The 26,572-nt window shown below is 48.3% G+C and overlaps 1 protein-coding gene across 1 annotated transcript in view; it reads right to left on the bottom strand.

Annotated features, from left to right (window-relative positions):
• LOC102433599 (dihydropyrimidinase-related protein 2) overlaps positions 1–26,302 on the bottom strand; it is a 66,794-nt gene extending 40,492 nt beyond the window's left edge. The window contains exons 1-3 of the mRNA XM_006095029.3: positions 25,835–26,302; positions 22,350–22,438; positions 20,515–20,699 (exon numbers count right to left, since the gene is read on the bottom strand). Of these exons, the coding sequence (XP_006095091.1) occupies positions 20,515–20,699; positions 22,350–22,438; positions 25,835–25,873 (313 nt within the window). The 5' untranslated portion in view covers positions 25,874–26,302. The remainder of the gene's footprint in view (positions 1–20,514; positions 20,700–22,349; positions 22,439–25,834) is intronic.
• Between the last annotated feature and the right edge of the window lie 270 nt (positions 26,303–26,572).

The raw sequence follows: 26,572 nt of genomic DNA, 5'->3' as shown, positions 1-26,572 counted from the left end.
CGAGCAGAAAGAAATCCTCCCCTTGACTCATCAAAAACAGCCGTGGAGGGACCGGAAGAGCAGAGCCCATCTGTAAGCAGCGTGGGGTCGACCTTCACAGGAAGGGGCCCACCAGTCAAGGGTGGGCATGGGGAGGGAGGGCATGGGGAGGGTGGATCTGGGGAGGGAGGGCATGGGGAGGGTGGATCTGGGGAGGGAGGGCATGGGGAAGGAGGGCCCAAATTGACCCACTTCGCCAGAACCAGCTTTACATGAAAATCAGCCTCCCAGGCAGGACCTAGTACTGGCTCTCCACTCTACTGAGGATGGATGGGCATGGACACCCTCAGGAGAGGTTCCATCACACCGCCAGTGGCAGGAGCACTGTTAAAGCACCGGACGTGCTTAAAGGACTTCAACTGTCTGTGCACAATGATGTGCTAACTGCACATGAGTCGTACTTACTGATAGAAGCAAGCCTGGCAGACTCTACTTGAAGAGGTGGTTTAGTGGCTAGAACAGTGATGGTGAACCTTTTGAGCTCGGCATGTCAGCATTTTGAAAAACCCTAACTTAACTCTGGTGCTGTGTCACATATAGAAATTTTTTGATATTTGCAACCATAGTAAAACAAAGACTTATATTTTTGATATTTATTTTATATATTTAAATGCCATTTAACAAAGTAAAATCAACCAAAAAAATGAGTGTCATAGGTTCGCCATCACTGGGCTAGAGTCAGGTTCACACCCAGGGACCCTAAAAACTGCTCTGTCTTTTTGCTGATGAGGAATCTGATTCCCAGGCAAGTTTCAAGAGTTGCAAAAAGACACAGAATGAGATGTGGCATTATCAGAATTAATCCAAGGTCTGAATCCCAAATCTGTACTATTTACTTTTATTATTATTTTTTAAATCTTTATTGGTAAAAGTATTACATATGTCCCCTTCCCCCCCCCCCCATTGACCTCCTCTAGCCCACCCCAGACCCCCGCCCAGGCCCTCACCACTCCATTGTCTGTGTCCATGGCTTCTGCATATATGCCTACAAGTTCTTTGGCTGATCCCCTCCCTCCGCCCACCCTATCCTGCCTTCCCTCTGAGGTTCGACAGTCTGTTTCATGATTCTCTGTCTCTGGATCTATTTTGTTCTTCAGTTTATTTTTTTCATTAGATTCCACATGTGAGTGAGATCATGTGATACCTATCTTTCTCTGACTGGCTTATTTTGTTTAGCATAATGCTCTCCAGGCCCATCCATGCTGTTGCAAATGACAAGAGTTCTTTCTGTTTTACAGCTGCATAGTATTCCATTGTGTAGATGTACCGCAGCATTTTCATCCACTCTTCTGCTGATGGGCACTTGGGCTGTTTCCAAATCTTAGCTAATATTATCTATAATCCTGTCATCCTACCAATAACTATTAATCTTCCATATTTATCATGTGCATATTTTTATATGGGTGTAATCACAGGACATACTCACTTTTAATTGTGGCTTTTTTGTTAAGACCACGTTGTCTTAGAGTCTTCATAATTCAATTTTTATATAAGATATTCTTAGGGAAATCTATTATACCTTTCTTAACCATTACCCGACGTTGAACCTATAGGCTACTTCCTATTTTCCTCTGTTATACAAAATGTTCTTATGAATATCATCACACAAATAATTTCCCCCGTTTTAACTGGATTTCTTTGGAACAGATCCTAGAATGGGATTCCCGGATGAGCTATGGCTCTTAATACAGATGATCACGTTGTATCCAAGTGTCACCACTTCATGCTGCTCCCAGCAACGCACTGGGATGTCACCCCGGCCACTGCTGCTATTTTTATTTTATTTGCTTACTATTTAAGGGGTTAGAAAACAAAGCCCTGCCCGGCCAGCATAGCTCAGTGGTTGAGCGTCAACCTATAAACTAGGAGGTCACGGTTCAGTTCCAGGTATGGGCACATAACAGGGTTGTGGGCTCGATTCCCAGTGTGGTGCAGGAGGCAGCCGATCAATGATTCTCTCTCATCATTGATGTTTCCATCTCTCTCTCTCTCTCCCTCTCCCTTCCTCTCTGAAATCAATAAAAATGTATTTAAAAACACACACACACAAAAAACAAAGCCCTTTCACTGGACTAGGCTATCTCTGTTTCAGATAAATGGCCACCTTCCAAGACCAAATAGGGGACTGAGTAAGCCCCGAGACATCAGATCCACAGCTATACAAAGAAGCTACTGACGATTGAGCAGAAACATAATTAAATGGCTACATCCAACATTTCAGTTCTAACTCCGCTCATCAGCCTTCTCCCAGCTTTGTCCACTGGAGCCTTAAGATGACTCCTACCAAGGCTACCTTGTTAGGTGGACAAGATGTAGGCAAGGCAGGACCGACGTGTAGAGAGCCCAGGCCCCTGGGCCCCAGGCGTAGAGAGAGAGACTCTGCACTGTGTCTCAGTTCTATGTATATTCACTTAAGAGGAAGTGCCCACCTGGCCAGTGTGGCTCAGTGGTTAGGAGGCTGACTGGAGAGTGTGTGTGTGTACATGTATGTGTGTACATGTATATGCAGGCACATGTGTGTGCCTGTGCATGTGTGTATATGCATGTGTGCACGTGTGTGTGCCTGTGAGTGCAATGGGAGTGAAGGAGGTGACCTCCTGTGGCTGCAAGCTGCTTTAAGGAAATGGAGTCTGCCATATCATCAAGTTCAGATTGAACCACGTACAGAAGGACCACAGGAAAGTAATGAGCGACAGGGAACAACCGAACGGGACTCCACATGGGGCCAGGTCAGACTCAGCTCTGCAAGCTCCGCCTGGAAAGGGGGCAGCAGCCGGCTGTGCAGGGCCAACACAAGGCAGCTGGGAAACACGTGAGCAATGACACTTCCTCTGTTTGTCTCGGCTTTTGGTTGCCCGGGACTACCAGCCCACAGATTCGGTGCAGGCCTGCCAAAAGCAAGAGGTTACAGGGCTGTGTGGAATATCACACAAAAATAAGTCACCCCACATGCTTTCCCGTGCAAAGACTGTCTCGCTCGTTTTCCTTCCTGATGGTTCCTTGTTGGGAAGGGAATCCGGTGATAAACTCAAGGACTTGCAGCTTCCTAATTAGAGACTGACAGAAACATATGTACTGACATCCATAATGTGTAGAACTATGTCAAAACTGTTCCAGCCAAAGCCCCAAGGTCATTATCAACAACAGGAAGAACAAGGAACAAATAAATGAAACAGGGTCGTGTTTCCATTCCTACTGAAGTAGATAAACAAACCCTATGACCCGATGACAATAACCCTTCTGTGGAAACATGGACTGAAATAGAAGAGATGATGTTTACCTACTAGATTTCAGGACATCGTCTATGGACACACACCAATCCTATAACAAAGAGCGCCTAGTTCACGTGGCCTGCGGGGGCTAACCCTGCCCAGCCTGGTTCTGTCAGCTCCACCTACTGCAGTCAATTCATCCGCCAACTCCTGCATCTTTGACAGGTCCTGCCAGACCACCTCAGCCTATTTTGACCAACCCAGCCCAACCAGCTTGGACCAACCCTGCCCGGCCCACAGAGTCCCTCAGCCTGACGCTTTTAGGCCTGTGCCCTACAAAACATCAACTTGCACTTCTTTCCAGCGGGAGCCAGTTTGCACTGCTGTGAATGAGCCCCGGACCCCGCCCAAGCCTCAAAACCAGTATCTACTCAAAGATGTTGCCTGTCAACAAATTCCATGGAGGAAACCCAGTGTTTCTGGGCCAGTAATGTCAATGCCATCACAAACGAGCAGAGGCCAGAGGGAAAGGCTGAGAAGAGGAAGGCTCAACTAGAGTGGGAGAATGCTGCCAAATACAGCTCTTTGGGGAAAGTGCAATACCTCATTGAGGGGGAAAAAGAAATGGAAATTTCTCGATACTATGGCTGTGCACAATAAGAGATGCTAGGAGTGTTGGTGCCACTCTGGATACCTACTGTTTTCCCATAGACAGATATAAATTTTTCTATTCTGATATTGCTTAAATCTTAATAAAATTGAATAAATAAATGTAATAGAATTAGTAGATGAATAATAAAAAAGTCTTTTGAGCTTTTTTTTGGGGGGGGGTAGGGGGGGAAAGAACTAACATGTACACAGGACTCGCCAGCCACCCTTGTACAGGAATGGCTCTGGCTCTTAAATGCCCTGCTCAGGATTTGCATGGACGTACGGAAGATACCGGCTACTGGATTGGAGCTCAACCCAGAAGCAAAAGCATGAGGAGCCTGGTCCCTGTTCTGTTTATTCCCATGTTAACAATTCTCCTTGCATAGCCTCCAAGTAAAGCCGAGCAGGAAAGGAAGAGCTGGTGAAGTCATTGTTGACGGGAATCTATCGAGAGCCAACATAATTGGAACCTGGACTGAATTCAAAACCACAGCACAGCATCGCCGGAGCCTGAACCACGGCCTGGTACCACACGTGCTCCCACCTCAGCTGAGGGCTAACTGCTCACCGGGGCACTCTTCACCCCAGAGGATTAAAGAGCCAAAGCCAATGCGTCTGGACAATAGGATGAAGCCCGACCAGGGACCAGGGAGCCTTGGTTTACTCTCCGACTGTGTGGACAGTGGAAGAGTTCAGGTCCCTGCAAGCACCAGCCGCACCACTGGACATAAATTCAAGCGCTTCCTCACATTATGTTCTCTTCCTGCCCTGGAATGACAGGGGTAAGAAATAGTAACCCAGATGCAAAGGAGTGCTCTACAGGGACTTTTTATAAAATTCCTTTTAGTGCAAAAATACTTACATGCCAACAAAAAACCTTGGAAAACCAGAAAGAATTCAATTTTTCATTATTCCATCACCCAAAGAAAAGTACTTTTAATATATTGATGTGTGTCTAACCAATCTTTTTCCTACCCACTTATTCATACACATATATATTCTTTACAAAAGTAGTAAAATAATTTTATAGTATGTAAATTATACATCACTAACGCTTTTAAAAAGTATATTATCAAACTGGACATAGTGATCCTGGCCTGCTTTCTTCCATCATATATTGGAAATATGTTCATATTAATATTTTCCACTGTGGTTTTAAATGACTATACACTAATTTGTCCTAGAGATGGCCAAAATTTACTTAACCAATCACCTATTTTGGTCATGTAAGTTGTTCCTAATTTTTTTCTCATCATAAATAATGTCATGATGAACACCTTAGAACTAAATGTTTGCACATTTATTATTCTGCATCAAGGGGTATGAATATTTTTTGCTTAGAAACTTTTAAAGCTCTTATTAGACATTATTTTACTATCTTCCTGAAAGGCCACACCAGTGTAAATAGCTACCAGCAGTTTATGAGCGTCCATTTCACTACAACCTAGCCAACACCTGTAGTATCATTCCTTTTAATATTTAAAAATTTAGTAGACAAAAACTTAGATCACTGTTATTTTAATTTGTATTTCTTTTACTACACATTAGTTAAATATTTTTTCATAAGTTTAATAGAATTCTTTCTTCATATCCTTTACTTTTGATTAAAGCATTCATACTTTTATCAAAATGTTATGATTTCATATTTTTTTAATATATTTTTATTTCAGAGAGGAAGAAAGAGGGAGAGAGAAACATGAATGATGAGAAAATCATTGATCAGCTGCCTCCTGCACGCCCCACACTGTGGATCGAGCCAGCAACCAGGGCATGTGCCCTGATTGGGAATTAAACCCTGACCTCCTGGTTCATAGGCTGATGCTCAACCACTGAGCCACACCAGCTGGGCTGATTTCATATTTTCCGTGCATCGGTTCTACTTACAGTAGCCTGTAAGTCCCCTGAGCACTGGGACCATGTCGGCAGTTCTAATGCTAGACCAGTACCTCACACGTGGCCTAGCAAACGTCAGCTGAGTGGACAAATGAAGGGATGAATGAACAGGCTTTTCTTAGCAGGGGAAACCACAGTGCTGATGAGCTTGGTTTAAACAGAGCAACAGGTGTGATGGCAGTGGGAAGGGCCCACAGCCTTTCTCCTCGCTGTCACCTCCGTCAGCCGCAGCAACGCGCTCAGCCGTCAGCACCCTCAGTTCTCAGGCCTAGCAGGTGCCACCACTGAGTTTGTTACATCAGGAACATCCAGAAAGCAGGATGGAGTCACCTCCAAGTGCATGGACCGAAACCACGCTCCCACCTGGTGCCCCGGTGACAGAGGCCCAGCAACGTGCCCAGCAGGACAAGCACCAGCCAGGGGGCCAGATGACCAGGGTTTCCTGCCTCGTTTGGCCTCATTATTAGTTGGGTGGCCTTGGGCAAGTCACTTGGCCTTTCCATCCTGCAGTTTCCTCATGGGAAGCGGGGGATGTTTCCGGCCCTATCTATTTTATAGGGAGGCCCCAGGAGAGAGCTATAAATGCAGTCTTCTTACTCTGGGCCATGAGGCGGAGGCAAGGCCACCGGAAGCCGGAAGACTGGCCTGGGAGATCCCTGCACTGGCCGAGCCACACCGCGCCTGGCAGGCTGCAGGCAGTGGACTGGGGCAGAAGAGGGGCACGAAGCAAAGAGGCTGCAGGCCTCTGCCAACTTCCCTCCCTGGCCCAGGCCATCTACCTGTGCTCCCTGGGAGAAAGCAGAGCAAAGGGTGGTCATAAAAGATGGCAAAACGGGGCCACGTGGTGAGAGGGAGCCAGTCTGGGAGGACGGAGTCAGCGTTCCAGCTAGCCAGGGAGAGGGCTCCAGGGGGTGGCAGTGAGGGAGGGCTGAGTCCCCTCCTCTGGGATGTCCCTGATTTCAATTCTTCTCTCACCACCAGGAACGTCCTACTTTTCACATCAGATGTCTCCATGCAGGATTAGGAAAATATACTCAAAACCAAATTCTCACATCATAGATCAAGATAAGTGTGGCTAAGAGTGAGTGTAAAACTGAAATGGCCTTAAAGTAGAGCCTAAAACCAAAACCATAATGATATCCTGACTCCCCCGGGATGGCTGTGATCAAACGACAGATGATAACAAGTGCTGGCGAGGACGTGGAGAGATTGGAGCCTTCAAACTCTGCTTGTGGGAACGTAAAACGGTGCAGCCACTGTGGAAACAGTCTGGCAGTTCCTCAAGAAGTAAAGAAGTATTACCCCAGAACCCAGAAATTCACTCCAAGAGAAATGAAGCATAGGCACATGTAAACACTTGTCCATGAATAAACATTAGTGTTATTTTTTTAGTAATTTAATTCTTTTTTTAATCTTCACCCAAGGACATGTTTTTATTTATTTTAGAGAGAGGAAGAGGGAGAGAGAAACATCGATCAGTTGCCTCCTGTACACCCCAATTGGATCGAGCCAGCAACCAGGGCATTGAACCAACAACCCGGTATGTGCCCTGACTAGGAATCGAACCCGCAACCTTTTGGTGTATGGGATGATGCTCCATCTAACTGAGCCACACCAGCCAGGGCCAAATGAACATTAGTACAACATTATTCAGCCATAAAAATGAAGTGCTGCCCAGCCAGCATGGCTCAGCAGTTGAGCATTGACCTATGAACCAGGAGGTTATGGTTTGATTCCCAGTCAGGGCACATGTCCGGGTTGTGGGCTCAATCCCCAAAGTGGGATGTGCAGGAGGCAACCAATCAATGATTCTCTCTCATCACTGATGTTTCTATCTCTCTTTCCCTCTCCCTTTCTCTCTGAAATCAATAAAAAATATAACAAAAACAAAAAAAATGAAGTGCTGATACAGGCTACAATGGGCATGAGCCTTGAAAACATGGTGAACGAAAGAAGGCAGACACGAAAGGCACATGTCATACGATTCCATTTATATGAAATGTCCAGAACAGGCAAATCCATGGAGGCTGAGAGTAGACTGGTGTTTGGCAGGGGCTGGGAATGGGAAGTTGTGAATTGATATGGAGTTTCTTTTGGGGGCAGTAAAAATGTTCTGAAATTAAATAAAAGCAATGGTTGGTTGCACAATTCTATGACAATACTAAAAACCACTGAATTTAAAAGGGTGAATTTTATGCTATATAAATTATATATAAATTTTTAAATAAATTTGAGTTAATCTAGTTTGTGTAAGCTAACACAAAACAAATAAATGATGAATGAATGAAGCAAGCCTAAAATAATAAGGCTCTGTTACTCAGCATCTTTGTTTAATGAAATCCCTTAAACAAGCCACAAGAATAGGCTGTAAGAATGAAGAGAAGGAGGACAAGAAAGGGCCAAGCCCATACATGAAGAGAGAAACACATTTTCTGGTATAATACTGGATGGAAAACCTATCGATCACTATGAGGCCACCTCTAACCGTAAAGTCAAAAAAATTACCATTTCAGAGCTACGCTGACCATTTTAATTGTTTCCTGATGAAAGAAGGGTTAAAAAAAAAAAGGGTGTGTGATGAAATGAGAGGATTGGTGAGCTCAATAACACAAAACACATTTAGCCCTTCAAATTTCCAGTATCCGGGTATCATGATAAAAAGTTTTGACAGGCCAGCCAGTGTGGCTCAGTGGTTGAGTGTAGACCTATGAACCAGGAGGTCTCGGTTTGATCCTGGCTGGGACACATGGGGCTTGATCCCCAGAGGGGGCTTGCAGGAGGTGGCCGGTTGGTGATTCTCTCTCATCATTGATGTTTCTATCTCTCTCCTCCTCTCCCTTCCTCTCTGATATCAATTTTATATATATATATTTTAAGTTTTGATGGTCAGGAGCAAAACTGGGCTGAAGGGCCTAACCTCTCACCACCATGTAGGTAACCTGTCCTACCCTCCATCTCCCTAAATCCTTATAGCAACCTTTTTGGGCAAGAAAGGCTGCTCCAAACCCTTTCGACAATTGACAAAAGCAAGACAGAGACTGGGGCAACGTGCCTGAGGGAATGAGCAGCAGAATCCAGACCAGAATTAAGGTCCCGACTCCCAGCTCCATGAAGATGTGTCATCAAGAAGTTCAGGCCTCAAATTCTTTCCGTTATACCTCATACTTCCCCTTGGATTATCTCCATAAAGGAAAAAACAATGTACAGAATAGCAAACCCAACTTTGAGAAACTGTTTGATGTTCCTCCCTGCCCCTGTGCCTCCTCAAAAAAATGCCATCTGCCTGAGGTGTTTCCTATGGGGAGCGGAGCCGGGGGAGCTCGATGAAGGACGAGACCCAGGCAGGGCCTCCGAGGCTGCCTGCGTGACGGCGCGCAGCAGTCTGGCCCTGCGTGGAAGGCCGCTGGCCTCCCGGAAGAGAGATTAAGTCCAGTTGATGAATGCATGACATCAGTTACTCCTCTTGATTGCTCTCCAAATGCCCCCGGGGGGCAAGGGAAATTAGGTGACTAATGCAGTGCTTCCGCTGGGAGAACAGAGATACCCAACACAGCACCATCTTGGTGAGCATCTTCCCCCCCCCCTCGAGGCACAGCCCCCGATTCGGGAAAGAGGGTCACTCTCTGATCACTTTCTCACTTGATATTCCAGAAAAAAATACTTTTAAATAAAAGTTGGACCTAAAGCTTTCCGTTTCTGAGAGGTGGATCTAAGCCCACCACCTTCTGGCCAACTCCAGGTACGGCTGCATCAGGATGTCTGTGAAGCACCTGGCAGGATGCAGGGCCCACAGCAGTACTCAGGAGCACACTTCTTAACTGTTAGAAAGCAAACAGGGCCTGGCTGGGGTGGCTCAGTGGTTGAGCGTCGTTCCATGAACCTGGAGGTCACAGTTTGATTCCCGGTCAGGGCACATGCCCAAGTTGTGGACTCGATCTTCTGGCGTGCAGGAGGCAGCTGATCGATGATTCTCTACCATCACTGATGTTTCTATCTCTCCCTCTCCCTTCTTCTCTTTAAAATCAATTTAAAAGGGGGGGGGGCTCCTTTATCCTGTGATCTGTGGGTGCCACTGGCCCAGAGGTTGGGTCAGAATTTCAGGCCTAACTCTTGCAAGCTTCGTGGCTTTAGACAAGTCACCTGGCTCCTCCGGCTTCCCATTTCCTCGTGCATATGGCATGAGGAGAAGCCCACCTGTCTTCAGGGTTGGCATGAGAATTAGACACCGTGTGTAGAGAGGGCTGGTGTGGCTCCCGAATCCCCAGTAAACGGTATCAACCGCCTGCTCCCTCCAAATGACCCTTCTTCTAACCATCTCCTGTCCAGAGGATGGAGCCAGGCAGCTCCTGGCTATGATTCCTTGCAGGTCAGTGGAGGGGTCCAAAGAGCAGCCACTGGTCGGTCCCTTTCTGAGCTCATCAGAGGACCAGAGAATTCAACGCAAGCCCCTGAGATGAAGAATGATGTATAACTGGGTTTACTTGGGACAATGCTGGCTTGCGTCATTGTCCTGAGGTAAAAATTAGTAGTACCCATTTTCACTCTCAAACGTGCATCCATTTGGACAGTCCCTTAAATGCCCGCCCTGCTTACAGTGGTGTAAAATGACACTTTGGAAACATACCACCAATACTGGCACTCAGGTTTCATTTAAAGCTCTGAAACAAAAATTGCATTTCCTCCAAACGACTAAGTCCAGCCCCTCCTCCAGGCTCAGAGTGGCCCCGAGTCAACCCATAGGGCATAGTTTTCTACTCAACTACCTTCTTGCCTTACCTATGGATGCGCTCTGCCTGCCTTTTATCCCCCATGGTTTGTGTAGCTAATGAACCAAGGCACAGACTAGATAAATAACAATAACAAGGCCTGCTCGCTGAATGACAGAAGCAGGGGATGTGAACGGCAAAGAAAAGGCAGCTGTCTGTCTCTGCCAGATGGGCAGTGTGGGCCCGGGACCAGGACTTTCATCTCCGCGGGGCCCCACACAGCCGCGCCATTGGATGCCATGCCACGCAAGAGGAGTGAGTCACTCCCCACGCCTGAGCAGAGACAGCCTGCATTCTGCCGGGACTGCCGCCATGCTTCTGAGCGTTGGGCCCTGCATGACTAAATGCTTCCTTAGCTGAAATACCCTCTGGGGAAGAATCTGTCACCAGTGCTGCCAGAGGACCGACCCCCAGCCGCGCACAGGAAGCTCGCGAGCTGCAGGCTGTGCACAGGGAAATGTCGGTGCAGGCTCAGCCAGGAATGCAGGCCTCTTTGATGAGACCACAATGAATCCACTAGGAGAAACAGAGGAGACCAGGCCTTCAACAGCACAGTAACAACCAACTATAACGTTGGTTTCATTTGAATTCCTCTTTTTGGCTGAAAATTCAAAGCTAGAACGAGTTATTAACTTGATGAGCTGTTTCCTGGTGACACTTCTTTGCATCTGTGGGACCGGGTGTGTTGTCAAGAAATGTAGGCCCCAAATTCTCCAGCAATTATTTGGAGAGGAAAATAAGTTAAAAGTAATTCATATATATGAAGCTTCTTATTCGGAGCTGCTTTTCCCGCTGTGTTCAAAACACAAATTCCGTGGCATGGGCTGGAGATGAAGCAAGCCTTGAACTCCCTTCCTAATCTCACAGTAAAGGGAAAAAGCTATCTGGAATCTGGCGTGTGACTGTATCCTTGGATCAGGAGAAACAAATGAATGGGTGATAGACAGACAGATAGATATAGGTAGACAGATTAGATGATAGATATTAGATAGATGATATATAGCAGTAGATTAGATAGCTAGATAGATAAGGTACATGATAAATTAGTAACATGATAGATTAGATGATAATTGAGAGATGGATGTTAATAGATAGATAGATAGATAGATAGATAGATAGACAGACAGATAGATTCACACAAGTACCAAAAGTATCACAATAATCATTTTTAAATAGTTTGGTACAGCCCTGGCCTGTTTGCTCAGTGGTTAGAGCATCGGCCCTCGGACAAAAGGGTTGAGGGTTCAATTCCCAGTCAAGGGCACATACCTGGGTTGCAGGTTCCATCCCCAGCCCGGGTGAGGGAACATGTGGGAGGCAACCAATCAATATATCTCTCTCACATCGATGTTTCTCTCTCTCTTCCCACATCGATGTTTCTCTCTCTCTTCCCCCTTTCCTTCCACTCTCTCTAAAAATCAATGGAAAAGGGTGAGGATTAACAAAATCCTAAGAAATTGTAATCGATTGTCTCCATTTTATAACGTGGAACTAGCCATCTAGAAATATATCAGATGGTCACACTCAAACAAAAAGTACTAGAAAGAAAAATTAAACGTAGACCTGGTTCCTGGCGTGCTCCCACCCCGGCGGGTGGTGTTCCTTGCCATGGCACCTCTGAAGCATGTCCAGCCGCTTTCAGCAGCTGGGAGAGACGCTGGGACAGGAGGTCTCCGTGGCTGCCTTCAGAGCCTAGGATTCTATGTTATTACCAGCTCTTTTGATTTTTCCCTCACAGGCTCCCCACAAGGAAGGATTCCAGCTCTGACCCATCATTAGAGGGAGATTAGGTCATAAACACTATTGATGCAACCTAAAGGCAGCAGGGTGTTCTCAGGGAAACCAGCTCAGCAGGTGGCCCACAGGGCTGGGGGCAGCAGTCCACTCCAGCTGCCTTCGCCTCCCCTCCCTCCCATCCCACCACCTGCCCTGTTCCTGCTCACCACCTCTCAGCCCACTAACGCCAAGTCTAACCAGTGTCCTAATTAGCCAAGTAAAACCTCAGGACACCAAAAACAGCAGCTGAGGGAGGAGGCCCTTTCGGTGACATTAGCTCTACCCACCCTGCTTCATAAGCTTCGGGGGGCGGGGGGGGCACCTGGCTACAGAGACCACCCCCCACATGAAGACAGTGTAATCCCCTGCCCTTCAAAGAGGACAGGACACGGCAGGGGCCCGAGGGCAGAGGTGTGCCACCGCTAGCTTGTAGAAAAGCTTGGCAGACGTCCACTCAATTTCAGCAGAAGTCCCGCTGCTAGAAGCACCTAGAACCCTGGCCCTAAATCCTGGCTGTCCCCTAGAAGCTTGAATCTCCGATGCCCAGGCCCACCCCAGAACAATGAAGTCACAAATTCTGGTCTCTGTTATTTTATGAAAATTCCCCAGGGGGTTCCAGTGTGCACTCGACATTGGTAACTACTGCCCTGGCTCATTGCAAAATCCCTTCTACCAGCTAGTCGGCCGCGGCCACAGAGACCCACCCCCGCCGCACCCTCTCTATCATTAGGGGAACATTTAGTCACATTCAAAGAAAGCTGCCTCCCAAATGGGTTAACCAGAAAGAACTCTAATTTCTACTCACTGTGATGCCCCTATGTCATTACCATGGCAGTTAAGACGGACTAAAAGCAAGGAATTTGGGTAAATGGCTTCACCCAACAACAGCAGCAAGTCAGAAGCAGAGCCCTCAAAACCCAAAGAAATAAATAATCATTTTCCGGAGAAGAAACAGGGAGATGGTCTCAAAGAGAGGAAAGGGGAACGAAGGGGAGAGGGCCTCAAACGGAGTGGGGTGATTTGGGGCTGGAGCTCCCCACAGCAGATAGGAAAACTCCAGTGACTTGGCCACCCCTCCCCAGACAGTCATTTTTCCTTTAGAACACTGTGCACCATTAACTTTTTTAAAGGAAGAGTATTCACCTATTATGGGCTCTCGTGAAAATCAAAGCAAACCAATGCAAACCTAGGCAGGGGAACTGCAATGAGTGCTCTGTCCTGGTTCCTGTCTTGAACAGAAGGAAGTTCATTAAACGAAACCACGGAAAAGTTAGTGTGGCTGCTAGGAGCTCTCTTAAGTGACTGTGGGCATGTTCCTTCTTACTAAACATCCTTTTCCCCACCACTCTGCGTGGGAGCTGTGCAGGGCCCCTGCTCTGGGGGAGGTAGGCAGCGGGGCAGGCAGTGAGGGAATCCTTCCCCAGAGGGGCTGTCAGGGGGGAGGACAGGGAGAAAGGGAGCAAGGATCAGGGCTCCCCCACAGCCCACCATGCCAGCCAGAGCAGCTCTGCTTTACTCAGTCTCATCTGCCGCTAGAGGGGTCCGGTACAAGTATCATATGAAAAAAAAAAGGTGCCCCAGAAAGCAGTGTAAAAGCTATCAAGAACAGAAGGAGCAACGAGGACTCATTCAGCTGCCAGCAGGGACAGCTTCCACGTATGCCGGGGGCCTCTAAAAATGATAGTCCAGAAGTCTCTGCCCAGGTCACTCAGCCGGGCACAGATCCAGGGCATCCCGGACATGTGTGTGCCAGGCAGGCTCTTATCTAGCACACAGCACCCTGAGCCCATGGGGTGCTGACCACGGAGAGCCTGTCCCTCACACCCAAAGACTTCGTGGAGCCCTACCATTCCACTTCCCCACAACCTCTCCTGGCTCTCGCTGTCATTCCGGGCACCAGGGCTGAGAGGAAGCCCCTACCGTCTGCACATCCCGCAGATGGAGTCGGGGCAGAGTCTCTGGGAGCATCCGAGTACAGGGTGCAGCACTCAGAACTGGAGGGAAGGATGCAGGCACTGTCTTGAGAGGGGAAGACCCACTCCCTTTTGGAGTGGAATGATTTCCAAAGCTCCCAGCTCTCAGGCCTGGAGCCAGGCAAGGAATCCAGGGGACACCAGGATAACTGCCACGATGTCCAGGACATAGGGCCTAGGGACGCGAGCAGGAATGTCCCTGCTCTGGGAGGACCAGCTTGGAGGCTGGTGGTGGAGCCCCAGTGGCCTCCATCATGAGGAAAGCGTTTGGGAAAGTGTGTGCGCTGGGCCTCCAGGAACGCCGTGCTACCTCCCAGGACGCACGTCTTTTCCCCTCTCCTCCACCGGCGCTAGGTGATCAGCCAATACCCCAGGAGTGGACGGACTCTTCCAGTCCAGCCACTGGTGGGTGAGATTTGCACCGAAACACCTGCGAGGCCCAGCCCCATGGTGTCTGCTTGCAGAAGGCACTGGTGTCCTCGGGCGGATGTGTGACCTCGCCCACGTGGGGCCTGGGGAGGACTTAGGAGGGGCAGGCAGACAGCTGCTCCAACAGCCACCGGATAACGTGGCTTTCTAATCGCCAGGCCACGGGCACATTTTGTGGTGACAACTCTGGTCCTGGACTTGGAAACTTTAGTCTGATGTGGTCGGGCTATTTTGTAAACATTTTCTAACCCGAGTCAAATGAATGATGCAAAGGGAATAATCAAAGTATCAATTACAGATACATTCATATTATAGTGTGTGTGTGTGTTCACACACGTGTACTAGTCAGAAGTAGGGAGCAAACCCAAATGCCACATGGATGCAAAAATGACAAGCAGTGGATGTGCCACAGTGACACTGAGCCACGTCTCCCCAGGAGAGCCAGCCAGCGGGGCCTGGGAAGCCACCTCGCCCGTGCTCTGGCTGCCTGCCTCCGGGCGAGGCTCTCCAGGAGCTGGGGCATGCCCAAGGGGTTTGGGGAACGACCACGGAGTCTGCCATGGTGCTCAGAGCCACTCCTCAAATAGCTGGGACCTGTGCCCTCAGATGCAAGCTCTCCCACAAACAACCAGCATGAGAGCTGCTATCCCACTGCCTTCGCAGAAGATCCAGAAACGAGGATACTGGTGAAGAGGCTGCAAACATCAGACTATAAACCCTCCTCCCATCCCAGGATTCTCAGGCTTCAGGCATCAGATGAAGCAGAAAACCAAGTCCTGTTAGTGTATCCATCCATCCATCCATCCATCCATCCACCCACCCATCCACCCATCCATCCAACAGCAGGCAGTAACGGAGTGCCTCAGGAGTGGCAGGGCTGGGTGGGTGGGGAATATTCAAACGAAAGAGACAGGAGAGCCTTGATCAAACTTAAGTTGCGTTGGTGGTATAGTGGTGAGCATAGCTGCCTTCCAAACTGTAACACAGGATGATGGCTTAGGGGCCGTGGATAAAAGCTCAATGATTGCCTAGCTGCCAAGAAGCAGCAGCAGATTTCCAGGAAGGGGGCTGAGCAGAGGCTTTGGGATGGAGTGGCACCTGGGCTGGGCCTAGAAGGGTAACAAAGATTCCCGCGGGCAGAGGGAAGGGGGAAGGGCATTCTGACTGAGGTGGCAAAGTGAGCCAGGCTGAGCAGCAGGATGGGGCCACGTCACAGAGGGCCCTGCACTTGGGCTGCATTCTGGGAGCAGGAGGAGCCACGGAGGGTCTTGGAGGAGGGAGTCAGGATCAGCATGTGCCGGACGAGCCCAAGCTGCAGAGCCGGGGTGGGCAGGGAGACTCCTCAGAAGGCGAGGGGGTGACAGAGGTCTGAGTCAGGGGCAGTAAAGGGATGGGTGCCAGAGATAAGAGACAAAACTGACTCGATTCAGCACAGGGTGACTGTGCGCCTAAACCAGCATGACAGCGGGGACAGCCCTCTCTGAGGCTGGGCGGCAGGAGTGTGGGAGAAAAGGTGTGTCTGCTTGGGGATGGCTGCATGGAGGTGCCTGGGCACACCCAGGAGCCACACCCCATAGGTAAATGACAGTCCGGAGTTCAGGAAGAGGGCTTCCCAGCTGGCAGCCTTCTCTGTCCTCACCTTCTCTGTGCTCCAGTCCCGTCCTCATCTCTGCTGGTGGCACCCGGGGGGAGGGGAGGAAGTCCCCTTGGGCATGCTGTGCCCAGGTGAGCAGACATGACAGCCAGGCTCTCCTCTCTGGGCTGGGGCTCCCGCTCCTTGGAGATCTAGAATCCACAGAGCCAGCATGGACCCCCACCTCCCGAGATCCACACTTTCAAACACAATCACCGGATCCCAATGCAGGTTCACAGGTTCCACCCGCAGACTCTCTGCTTTGATAGGTCGGGTGGGGCTCAGGAAGTGAATGTTTTAAGATGCAACCAAGACTGTGACACCGGAAACAGTCTGCTGACCTGCTCGGAAAGCCCTGCTCCCAGCAGATGCTCGGTCAGACTCTCCGCAGCTGCAGCCCCTGGCTCTGCTGAGAAAGTAGAGGGCGAGTGGGGGTGTCGACAGGGAGGGGAGGTTGCTGGCACCTTGAGGTGGGTAATACCAACATCACATCTGAGTGCTCACTACTACGGCCGGGTGCTGCTGTGAGGCCTCCAAGTCAGTATTTGAAACAACTTTCCCCATTTTGCAGTTGAGGCGATGGAAGCTTAAAGTCAGGTCATCCAGCAGGTGGTGGTGTGTACTCCATACCTGTCCCCTAAGCACAGGGTGTGTTGGCAAGCTACGCCCTTCCCTCTGGCCTCAGTCTCCCCCTCTTTAAAATGCAGAGAACTTTCCCCACCTGCTTCCAGGAGACTCTGGGGTCTTAATGATGATGATCGTAAGACCGCTGGAAAGCCAGCAGCGTTTTCCCCAAGCAGCACCCGTGCCACCTCCGGGACCCTTCAGCCAGTCTGGATGCTGCCTGCAGGGCACATCTGGACCTCTGCCATCACTGGATGGAAAGGGCAAAGGGCGTTCCTTCTGCCCTGTGCTGAGTGCCGCAGACAAAGGTCTCACTATGCAAGTCTCAATAGAAGGCTCTGTTTGGCGGCAATAATATTATTTTCTGCTGCTGACGCGTAACCTCCATTTTTAAACTGGGAATATTCGGCTGCATTCTCCTCTGCGGGCCGTTCCATGTCAGAGAGAAATGACACCCCCAGACCCTCTAGCCTGGGAAACACATGGAAGGGGGCAGGTGACATGGCTTGGAGAAAGCCAGAAAGATGGGAGGAAGAGGTGCAGGCTTCATTGTACCAAACTGCTTACTTCAATGGCTTGTCTCTGCAAGTTTGCATTGAATCTCTAAGCATTTCTTTCTGGCCTCGGTAGTGATTAAAGAAGCTCCGAGCTCACCAAAGGAGCAGATCGTGGATACCGATGAAGCCACCTTAAGCTAGTTCTGTGCAAGGCTCCTTCTCTGGAAAGCATGCCCGGGCCATGCAGTCGCTTGAAGCAATGCAGAAAGTATGACCAGCCAGCAGGAAAACATCCCGGTTTCCTCATCGGCATGATTACCGCTTATCTCCTGAGGGAAGGACGGGCAGGCCAGTGGAAATTCTATGGAGGTCAATAACCACGGTGGTTATCTGTAAGCGTAGCTAACACTTTTCTCTGGATGTAAAAGCAGTGGAGTTTGGGGTGGGACAACTGACCACATCCTTGCCACTTCTGATGACTTTTATTCTTTGGCGTTTGCTCACTAAATCCCCCTGCTCTTTAATGCCTCCCACACCTGCATTAAAATGTGATCACATTCTGCACAACTGAGCAGGGCAGGCAGTCTGACTGCTCATTGCTCCTTCATTCCAATCTGCCATTAGGCATCTGCTGACTATTCCGGGTCCCTGGGCCAGGTGCTAGGCTCATGAGGATGTCCCTTGTCCCTGCACAGAAGCAACCACCTGAAATGAAGCAAGAGAAGCCCACAGCCACTGAGAAAGAAGGCCCAAGAGAGAAGGCAGGGCGTTGGCAAGAAGGGATATGCCTACCTGGTGAAGGTGGCAGAAAAGGGAAGGCACAAAAGGGACAAGAAGCAGGAGAGAGGCCAAGAATGGGCCCAGAGAGAGGAGTGCAGAAGCACATTCAGGAATGACTGATGGGGTCTTTCAAGGATGTCTGAGAAAAAAACAGAATTTTCTGTATCTATTGAACAAAATGCATGTTATTAGAGGCAAACTGTCTCTGAGCTCCAAGGCAGGAGCCGGAAAGAACCCCAGGGCCATCTAGTGCACACCCTTCACTGTGCCGATGGGCAGCTAAAGCCCAGAGAACTGAGGCGACATGCCAAGGTCACACAGCAAGTTAGTGTTAGAGAGACCAGAACTGGGGACACTTCCGCCACGGAGGGCTCCGGCCCAGCAATTCCTCCAGGGGCCGGCGTCACTGGCCACTCCCTCAGGAAGGACTTATTAACACTTGGTGACCAATGCTGGGACCTACAGAGACCCCATATGAATCCACACCAGAGGCAGACTATAACCTTGACCTGACCTTGCAGGCTGACAGCAAGCTTTTCCAAGCTCCAAGTGTGGCTCCCCAGCAGGCCTTGGAGGAGGGACAGAAATGCCCAGTAGTGCCAAGTGCATCCTGACAGATACAGCTGACAAAACAGCAGGCTTTCCCATGAGGCCAGAGTCCCAAGGCGTGCGGGGAGGGCCCCCTTGAGAATGCACCCGCTAGGTTAGGTGATGTGTGCAAGCAAGAAAGAAATATGAGCCCTAGCTGGTTTGGCTCAGTGGATAGAGCGTCAGCCTGTGGACTGAAGGGCCTGGGTTCGATTCCGATCAAGGGCATATGCCCGGGTTGTGGGCTCGATCCACATTAGGGGGCGTGCAGGAGGCAGCCAATCAGTGATTCTCTCTCATCATTGATGTTTCTATCTCTCTCCCTCTCCCTTCCTCTCTGAAATAAATAAAAAATATTTTAAAAGAAAGAAAGACGAAGGCCTAAGCTTGGAGGCTCTTTCTGGGCAGTGATGAGAAAGCTGACACAGGAGAGTGGTCTCTGACCCTTCAGACACACGGAAGACCAGGACAGAGAGAATGCGAGGAGGTGAGTATGTGATTTAAAATGTAGGGGAGCTCAGACTAGGAGGGCAAGGCAGGGTGACGTTCTTCTAGATGGTAGGATAGAAAAGAGGAAGCTTCAAGACAGACCCTGAAGCCACAGGTAAAGAGACCATCATTCTGAAAAATAACCAGTTAAGATAGGTTTTCCTAAAGTATACATAGCTAAGTCTTCTGTTAGCTTCTCGGACAGATTGTATGTTGACTTTCACTCTTGGATAAAATCTTTTCTTTTTTTTTAATATGTGTCTGCTGGCCACTGTGCAGTTTGCCTATCTCCTCAAAAACAAAATATTTGTCAAAGGGGCAATCAGCAGGCATGCTGAAAACTGACCATTCGTAAGTAAACTCCGAACGTGAGTGCTATGACCCCAGAAACAGACTTTAGATTTGGCGGAATGAAAAGCATAAACCCTTCAGAGCAAAACATGACGGGTACCCGGCTACTGGTGGGCACAGTTTTCTTCCCAGATCAGACGAGATTGGGTGTGTTCAGGGTGGTATGGCTGTAGACTATAGTTTTCTTATCTAAATGACAAGTAATATTATGTGTGGGTCTCAACAATAAAGAATTTTTTTAAAATATATTATCTGTGGGTCCTTCTCCAAGAAGGACTGCTCAATTCCATTCATGTCAAATCTGGGCCGGGAAGAACTGCCCCCGTCTGATTTTCTCATCAGTGGACAAGAGATTCCTGGTTCAACATGTGCTGCACCCCTCCTCATTTCGAGAAGATGCACCCTCAAGAATTCTTTAAAAATCAGAATCAAATACTTATGAGCAAAAGCTCAAAATTGGTAGCTTTGAGGATTACTCTGAATGCTATGTTTTCACAGTAACCACAATCAAATCACATTTGCAATTTAACTTTTGTCTGAAAGTTCTCAGGCAGAGAAAGCAAGAAGCCACTCCTTTTATCCTACCACAATTCTCTAGATCCGTATTCTCAAGTTCCATTGGAGAAGTTAGAGTTGGACAGAAAATGCGAGTAAGAAAACAACTGCCTGGACACCCGCACCCCCACTCCCTTCTGTGGCAGATCAAGCCACTGCTCAGTTCAGCAACTTCTAAAAGAAAAAAGGCAAACGACACAGACTCATTTTCCCGTGGTAAAGGTTCCCGAGTGTGAAGGTTATTGTAAGCTGTCTTACTGATCATGGTGGTCCCACCAGCCAGAGCTGCCTTGGTGCCTTGAAAGAAGTCATCAGCAGAAGTCATTCCCTGGTCAGGCATCTGGAAGCGGGTATGGACGTCGATCCCTCCGGGAATCACCATCCTGGAATGGGCCTCGATGGTCTTGACCCCTCCTGGCACAATCAGGTTTTCTCCTATTTGCCTACATTAATAGGGTGGTGACAATGGTGGTAAATGAAATGTCCTTGAATCCAATGAAATCTGACAGACATTTTCACCAAGCCCCACCCTATCCTTCCCGTGTTCACTAGACTTTTCCAGTTACTGTAATTATTCATAATATATGTGCACTCCCCACTCCCTACCACCAACTAAGAAGCAATGCAGCGCTTACTAGAAAACAAAAGTTAAATAAGGCACCAGAGGCCTAATCAAAGAGTCTTAGTTACCAGAAAACCCCTAAAATCAAATGATAACAAGTCCCCAAGGAATTTACATAAAATGACACTGCACTTTTTCGATAAACACACAGTTGAGCTAATTATCTTATAGCAATTTCCTCCAGATCTGTTGGCACTTTACAAACATGTATTTTCACCAAATCCTTAGAGAAAATAGGGGAGAAGCAAAAAATAAATAAATAAATAAGTGAACACTATGATTAAAACAATTTGAAAATGTGGAAGCATGTCATTAGCAACTCAGATAAGGCAGAAAAATTAATATTCATTATGTTGAAGGATATGAATTCATTTCTAATGTTTAAAAAAATATCTCTGCTTCATCTTTCTAACAGTTTTTTTTAAAGGAAAAAAGTAATCAAGGAGAAGTTGATAAAGTTCAAAATCAAATTAGTGATGACTAAAAATAGCCCCCAGGCTTGCTCACTTCTAGGCCAGTGTCTTTCTGCTAGATTCTAACTGGGGGAATGGGACAGGCAAGTCATGGTATGTGAGAGCCTGGAGCAGAGACTGTCATAAGCAAACACACATGGAGAAAACATTAAATGTGGCAATGGTCGGACCTATTTTAGGTCATAAATCAGGGTTTGAGTTTCTAGGCAACAGATACATCCACTCCAGTTTTCCACTCCTCAGCAACGGTTTGCCGTAGCACTTGATGAATGCTGCTTATTCAAAAGATGTCATTTGCAGCAATGTTTGTCTTTAAACAGATGTGCTATTTCTCTGGAGCCTTATGAGCTGTCCCAGTCGGAAGGGCACAAGGATACTGGTATGTACTCAGCTCACTTAACCCTCTAGAATCCAAAAATACCCTGATGCAATAACTGCTCTGTTGTTAGAAACACAATACACAAGCAACACAAGGGCAGTCTTACTGGTGTTTGTTGGCACTTAAAGAATGAAACCTAAAATTCCCTTGGGATGAGGCAGTAATTTGTCTATGTTACTTAATTTGTTTTCCTTTGGCCCAACCACTGGATTCTTGATTCAGAAAGCAGATGTGCTATCTTGATAGAAAAGGGTATACTCACATTTGTGTCCTTCCATTGGGCAAGACATGCAAACAACTACATTCTAGGAAAACCTTTAATATATGCAATAGATCCTAAACCAAGTATTTGAGCTGGCAACAAGAAGAAATTGTGTCACCTGGGTTAAAAATAGCAAGTTACATAATGCGTTAGGAAATGGGTATGCATTTAATTGTAGCTTTGAATTCCCTAAATCTGAGTTTTCAAATTCACTAATTACTACCAATCAAAATGGGCTTAAATAGATACTAAGTCACTCTTTGAAGTCACTAAAGCTTGATATTATGTGTGTGAATTGTAGGTGATGCTTGGGAATACTGGAAGGTACACGAATTCTTCTATATGAGTAACACTTACTTGATCAACCCATCTTCCATGTATATGTCTGCATAGAATGACTGGTCATCATTAACGATTTTACCTCCTTTGATCAGAAGACGATCGCTCTGAAACAAAGACATACTAAGGTCACCATGTGTACCTGGCCCATGAGGAACATTGGTTCTAAAATAAGTGAGCTAAGGACACATTTCACTATTCAAAGTGATGCTCAGCCCAGCCGGCATGGCTCATGTGGAGCATCAACCTGTGAATTAGGAGGTCACAGTGTGATTCCCAGTCAGGGCACATGCCCGGGATGTGGGCTGGGTTTCCAGTGGGGGCATGCAGGAGGCAACCGATCAATGATTTTCTCATCATTGATGTTTCAATATCTCTCTCCCTCTCTCTTCCTTTCTGAAATCAATAAAAATATATTTAATGCTCAAAATGAGCCAATTTTGAAAAGGTTCAGTGACAATGGTGAACCTGTATGTAGGAACCTATTTGACACATGATGAGTAGAAATATGCTGGTAAAGCTCAAAGCTTATCATAGATTTAAAAACAAATAAAAAACCTTCTTTCCAGAAGACAATACTTTTTAATGGCTTTAAGCTAAACTTCATTTAAAAAATAAAATAACCACCCCACATGTAAGAAGTCAATTCTTGGCAAGCTTTGTGTGGGGAAAAATTAACCAAAAGTCTGTTGTCATGGCAAACTCGACACAAACACACTAGGTTCCACCATAACAAGGTTTCAATTCAGCCTGTTCATTATATTTGCATTTCATTTTGAGGTAAATCACAGCAATTGTAGCAAAGAGAGAAAAAAACCTCTTCAATTATACACCATTTTAACTATTAAACTGTTAAGGAAAAGGTAAAGTTTTATGATAAAGTAGATGAGAGGGCAAGTTCTAAATCTAACACCACTATAAACTGTCAATTCACTTATAATATAATTAGTGTAAAAAATACATATGACAAGCAGCACATGAAGGCCAAGAATATAATGAAAATGTTACTTTATGACTCATCTCTATTCCAAAGGCTTTGATGGAATGGAACGTTAAAATCAGTGGATATACACCTGTGCTATTCCACACTGGGTTGAAATGTTACAAGTTAAAGCATAGATTGCCCTCTTAACATGCAAAATATTTCAAAGGAATGGCATTCATCTTGACAATCGTTAACTCTAAGTTGTTACAAAACAACATTCTCAGCAAGTGCTATTTATGCTTAGCACCTGCCAAAGAAAATATTATAGCAAATGTGTAGTGAAGAACACATAAACTATGAGACCCAGAAAGATCCTTTTACACAAAAATGTACACATGGGTTTACAAAGTATTTATTGTTTCTCTAACATACTGAAAAACAGATCATTAAATTTTGTACACTTCAGTCTGCTGTAGACTTTGGAAAGTCATATGGGACTAAATAATCAACAACAATTCCTACACTTGTATAAGTTAAATGTAAGAACCTTCACAAAATCCAGTGAGGTGGATGGAGTAGATTCTTAACCCATGACACATAAAGAAACTGAGGCACAGAGAGATTAAGTCACTTGCCCAAGGTCACCTGATCCCGTACACTTTCCTCTGGCTACTCAGAACTCCCCCGCAGGATCCCACTTTGACAGGATAAATATTGCCTGGGAGCAAAGAGAAGCCCTGCCCTTCACCACCTGCTCCCTCATTCGCTGCGGTACCTGTCCCAGCCATCACTGTGAATCCCGGAGCCGAGAGAGAGAGAGAGAGAGAGAGAGAGAGAGAGAGAGAGAGAGCAGCCCTGTTCACTCTGTGCCTTCCAGAAGGCTTCTTACATAAGAGGCAGCTGTGATGATGGAAGGAGGGAGACCATGCTATGTAGGTCCTCCATAGTGCACCCAGATTTTAAGGGTAGAGGGGGCGCTCTTTTAAAAGTCAGTCTTGTTTGCTTTTTAATTTTTTTCCTCCCCACACTGTCAAAACGAAACTGCCTTTTTCATTCAGGAAGACAGCGATTTATTTGAGACTTGCAGCCAATGTGCTCTCCACCCCCACTCTCCAGACTTCTTCCTCCTAACGGAGAACATCGAACGTCGGGTCCCCCTCGCCCGGCCCTTTGGGATCCTGGGTCTCTGGCCTTTTAGAAAAAGCTACTACCCACCCTCGCCCTTGAGCAGCCTTGCTCACCCTATAAAATCCTCTCCAGCACACACCCCGCCCGAGCTTTGGTCTCCACATCTCTCTCCTGCGGATGGGTGTGTCCTTGTGCATCCACGGGAGGCCGGGGTGCCCGTGGCTAAGGAGGGGACCAGAGGCAAGCGCGCCCTCAGATCCAGCCCCGAACACATCTACACTTTTCAAGGATTCTCTCGGTCTCTGCCTCGGCCCTGGGTTCTACCCAGCAATCGGTTGGCCAATTGCAATTGCACATCATTATATAACAATGAATACCCCTCGCGTTCCAGCCGCCCTCCCCAGCGTTTCATTGGGGATGTGGATAGAGAACTAAGACTAGCGAAATTTTTTCCAGGAAAAGCTGGGGAGAGGACGGGCGCGGTGGGAGTCAGAACCTGCGTTCATCGCTGAAGCATCGCCAGTTCATCGCGTAGATGTTTTTCTCGTGATTTACAAACTAAGCACCCCAAGCCCCACAAGTGCGCCAACACCTCCGGCCAACGGGACCATTGTCTGCCGAGGCCCGGCCGGGCCATCTGCTCCGCGCGTCGCGCAGCGCCATTACCTCCCGAGCCGGGCTCGGCGCTGTCCCCGGCGCCCACCCTCCCAGCCCGCTTTGTATGCGCCAGCACGGACGCCTCCCGGCTGCAGAAGGGACAGAGGCAGAAGAAAGCCAGCCCCGAACCAGAGGGCGAGAAAGCCAAGAGGGCCACCAACACCGGCCCCTGGTCAACAAAAAGCCCACTCCTGGCCCCCACCCTTCTCTGTTCATCACCGCGTCCCTTTTTTCCTTCCCGTTTCCACATCAGCCTGGTGCACCCTGCCCTTGCAGCATCCCTCTGCTGTCAGTCCGCCGCCAGGCTGAAACCTGCCCCTTTTTCTCGGGAGCCGGAGGAAGGCTCCAGAAAGCCCTTTATGGCGGGGGCGGGAGGCACAGGGAGCTCCATCCACTTCCCATTCCCCCGTCCAGCTCCTAGAGCCCAGCTCGCAGCACGCAGCCGGAGAACAATATCCGCGCTCCAACCACGCATATTCAATCTGGCATCCATTTGCTTGCACCCCCAGGCCGGCACTGCAGCATCTCGCTCTGACAATAAAAGGATACAGCGGCTCTGGCGCGCTACCCAGGACGACCTCAATGCACTCACGCTATTTTAATGTCTTACAAATCATGTGGCTCATAATTCTATGATTGCGTCTCCTGCCACCACGATCGCCTTCTTTAGTAACGGGGGCGGGGGGGGGGGCAGTTAGGTCCCTCTTCCTCCCCCTCCTTAAAAAAAATTCCTTAGATGTTCTGTGCCACAAAGGTTACTGGCCGACCACAATCTCCCAAGTGCCAAACTCACCGTGATGCGTGGAATATTTTTCTTCCCCTGATAAGACATCTCTCTCCTGGGAAAAAAATAATTTCAAGAGGGCAGCTTTAAAGCAAAAAAATGCCAAAAAAAGAGAGTTGGTATTTTATTTTTTTCAGGATTGAAAAAGGTGCAACAGCTTAGCTAGTCTTGCTGATAACAAATTCCAGGAACGTAAGAGATCAACGCAATCCTCTGTCTCTCTTTCTTCCTCTCCTCCAACACAGCCCCAGCGAGGGCGGAAAAAAAAAGAAAGAGAGGGAGAGAACAGGAGGGAAGGGGGTGGAAATAAACTACAGCAATAAAAGCCTCGGTTCGAGTCGGCCACCCGGCGCATGCGCCGCCAGCCACTCCCTTTCCTCTCAGGCAAAAGCCATCCGCTTCGGGAGAGACGAGCCCTGATTGGCCACAATCGCGGGACATGCAAATGCCCGGGCGGGAGGGGAGCGGCGCGAGAGCGCGAAATGCTGCAGAGAGCGGCGGAGGGCGGCGGCCGCCCGGGGGTCGCGCCTTTCGCGCCCTTTCTTCGGGCCAGCGCCCCGGGGATAGTGGCTGCGGGAGCCCCAAATGCAGCAGCAGCAGCAACGCAGGGAAAATGGCGGGTGCTCCTTAGGAACAGGGGGAGCCCAGCCCGGAGTCGGTGGGCTGCCTTGGAGCCCGAGCGGCACGCACCCGTCCGCGCGCGCCCCGGTGGATGCCGCCCGCGCGCCAATCCGCGGAGGCCGCCGC

The sequence above is a fragment of the Myotis lucifugus genome, unplaced genomic scaffold, assembly GCF_000147115.1.
Source record: "Myotis lucifugus unplaced genomic scaffold, Myoluc2.0 scaffold_148, whole genome shotgun sequence".
Lineage (NCBI taxonomy): Eukaryota > Metazoa > Chordata > Mammalia > Chiroptera > Vespertilionidae > Myotis > Myotis lucifugus.
The sequence above is the reverse complement of the archived record's forward strand: the minus strand, read 5'-3'. Positions and strand labels throughout refer to the sequence as shown.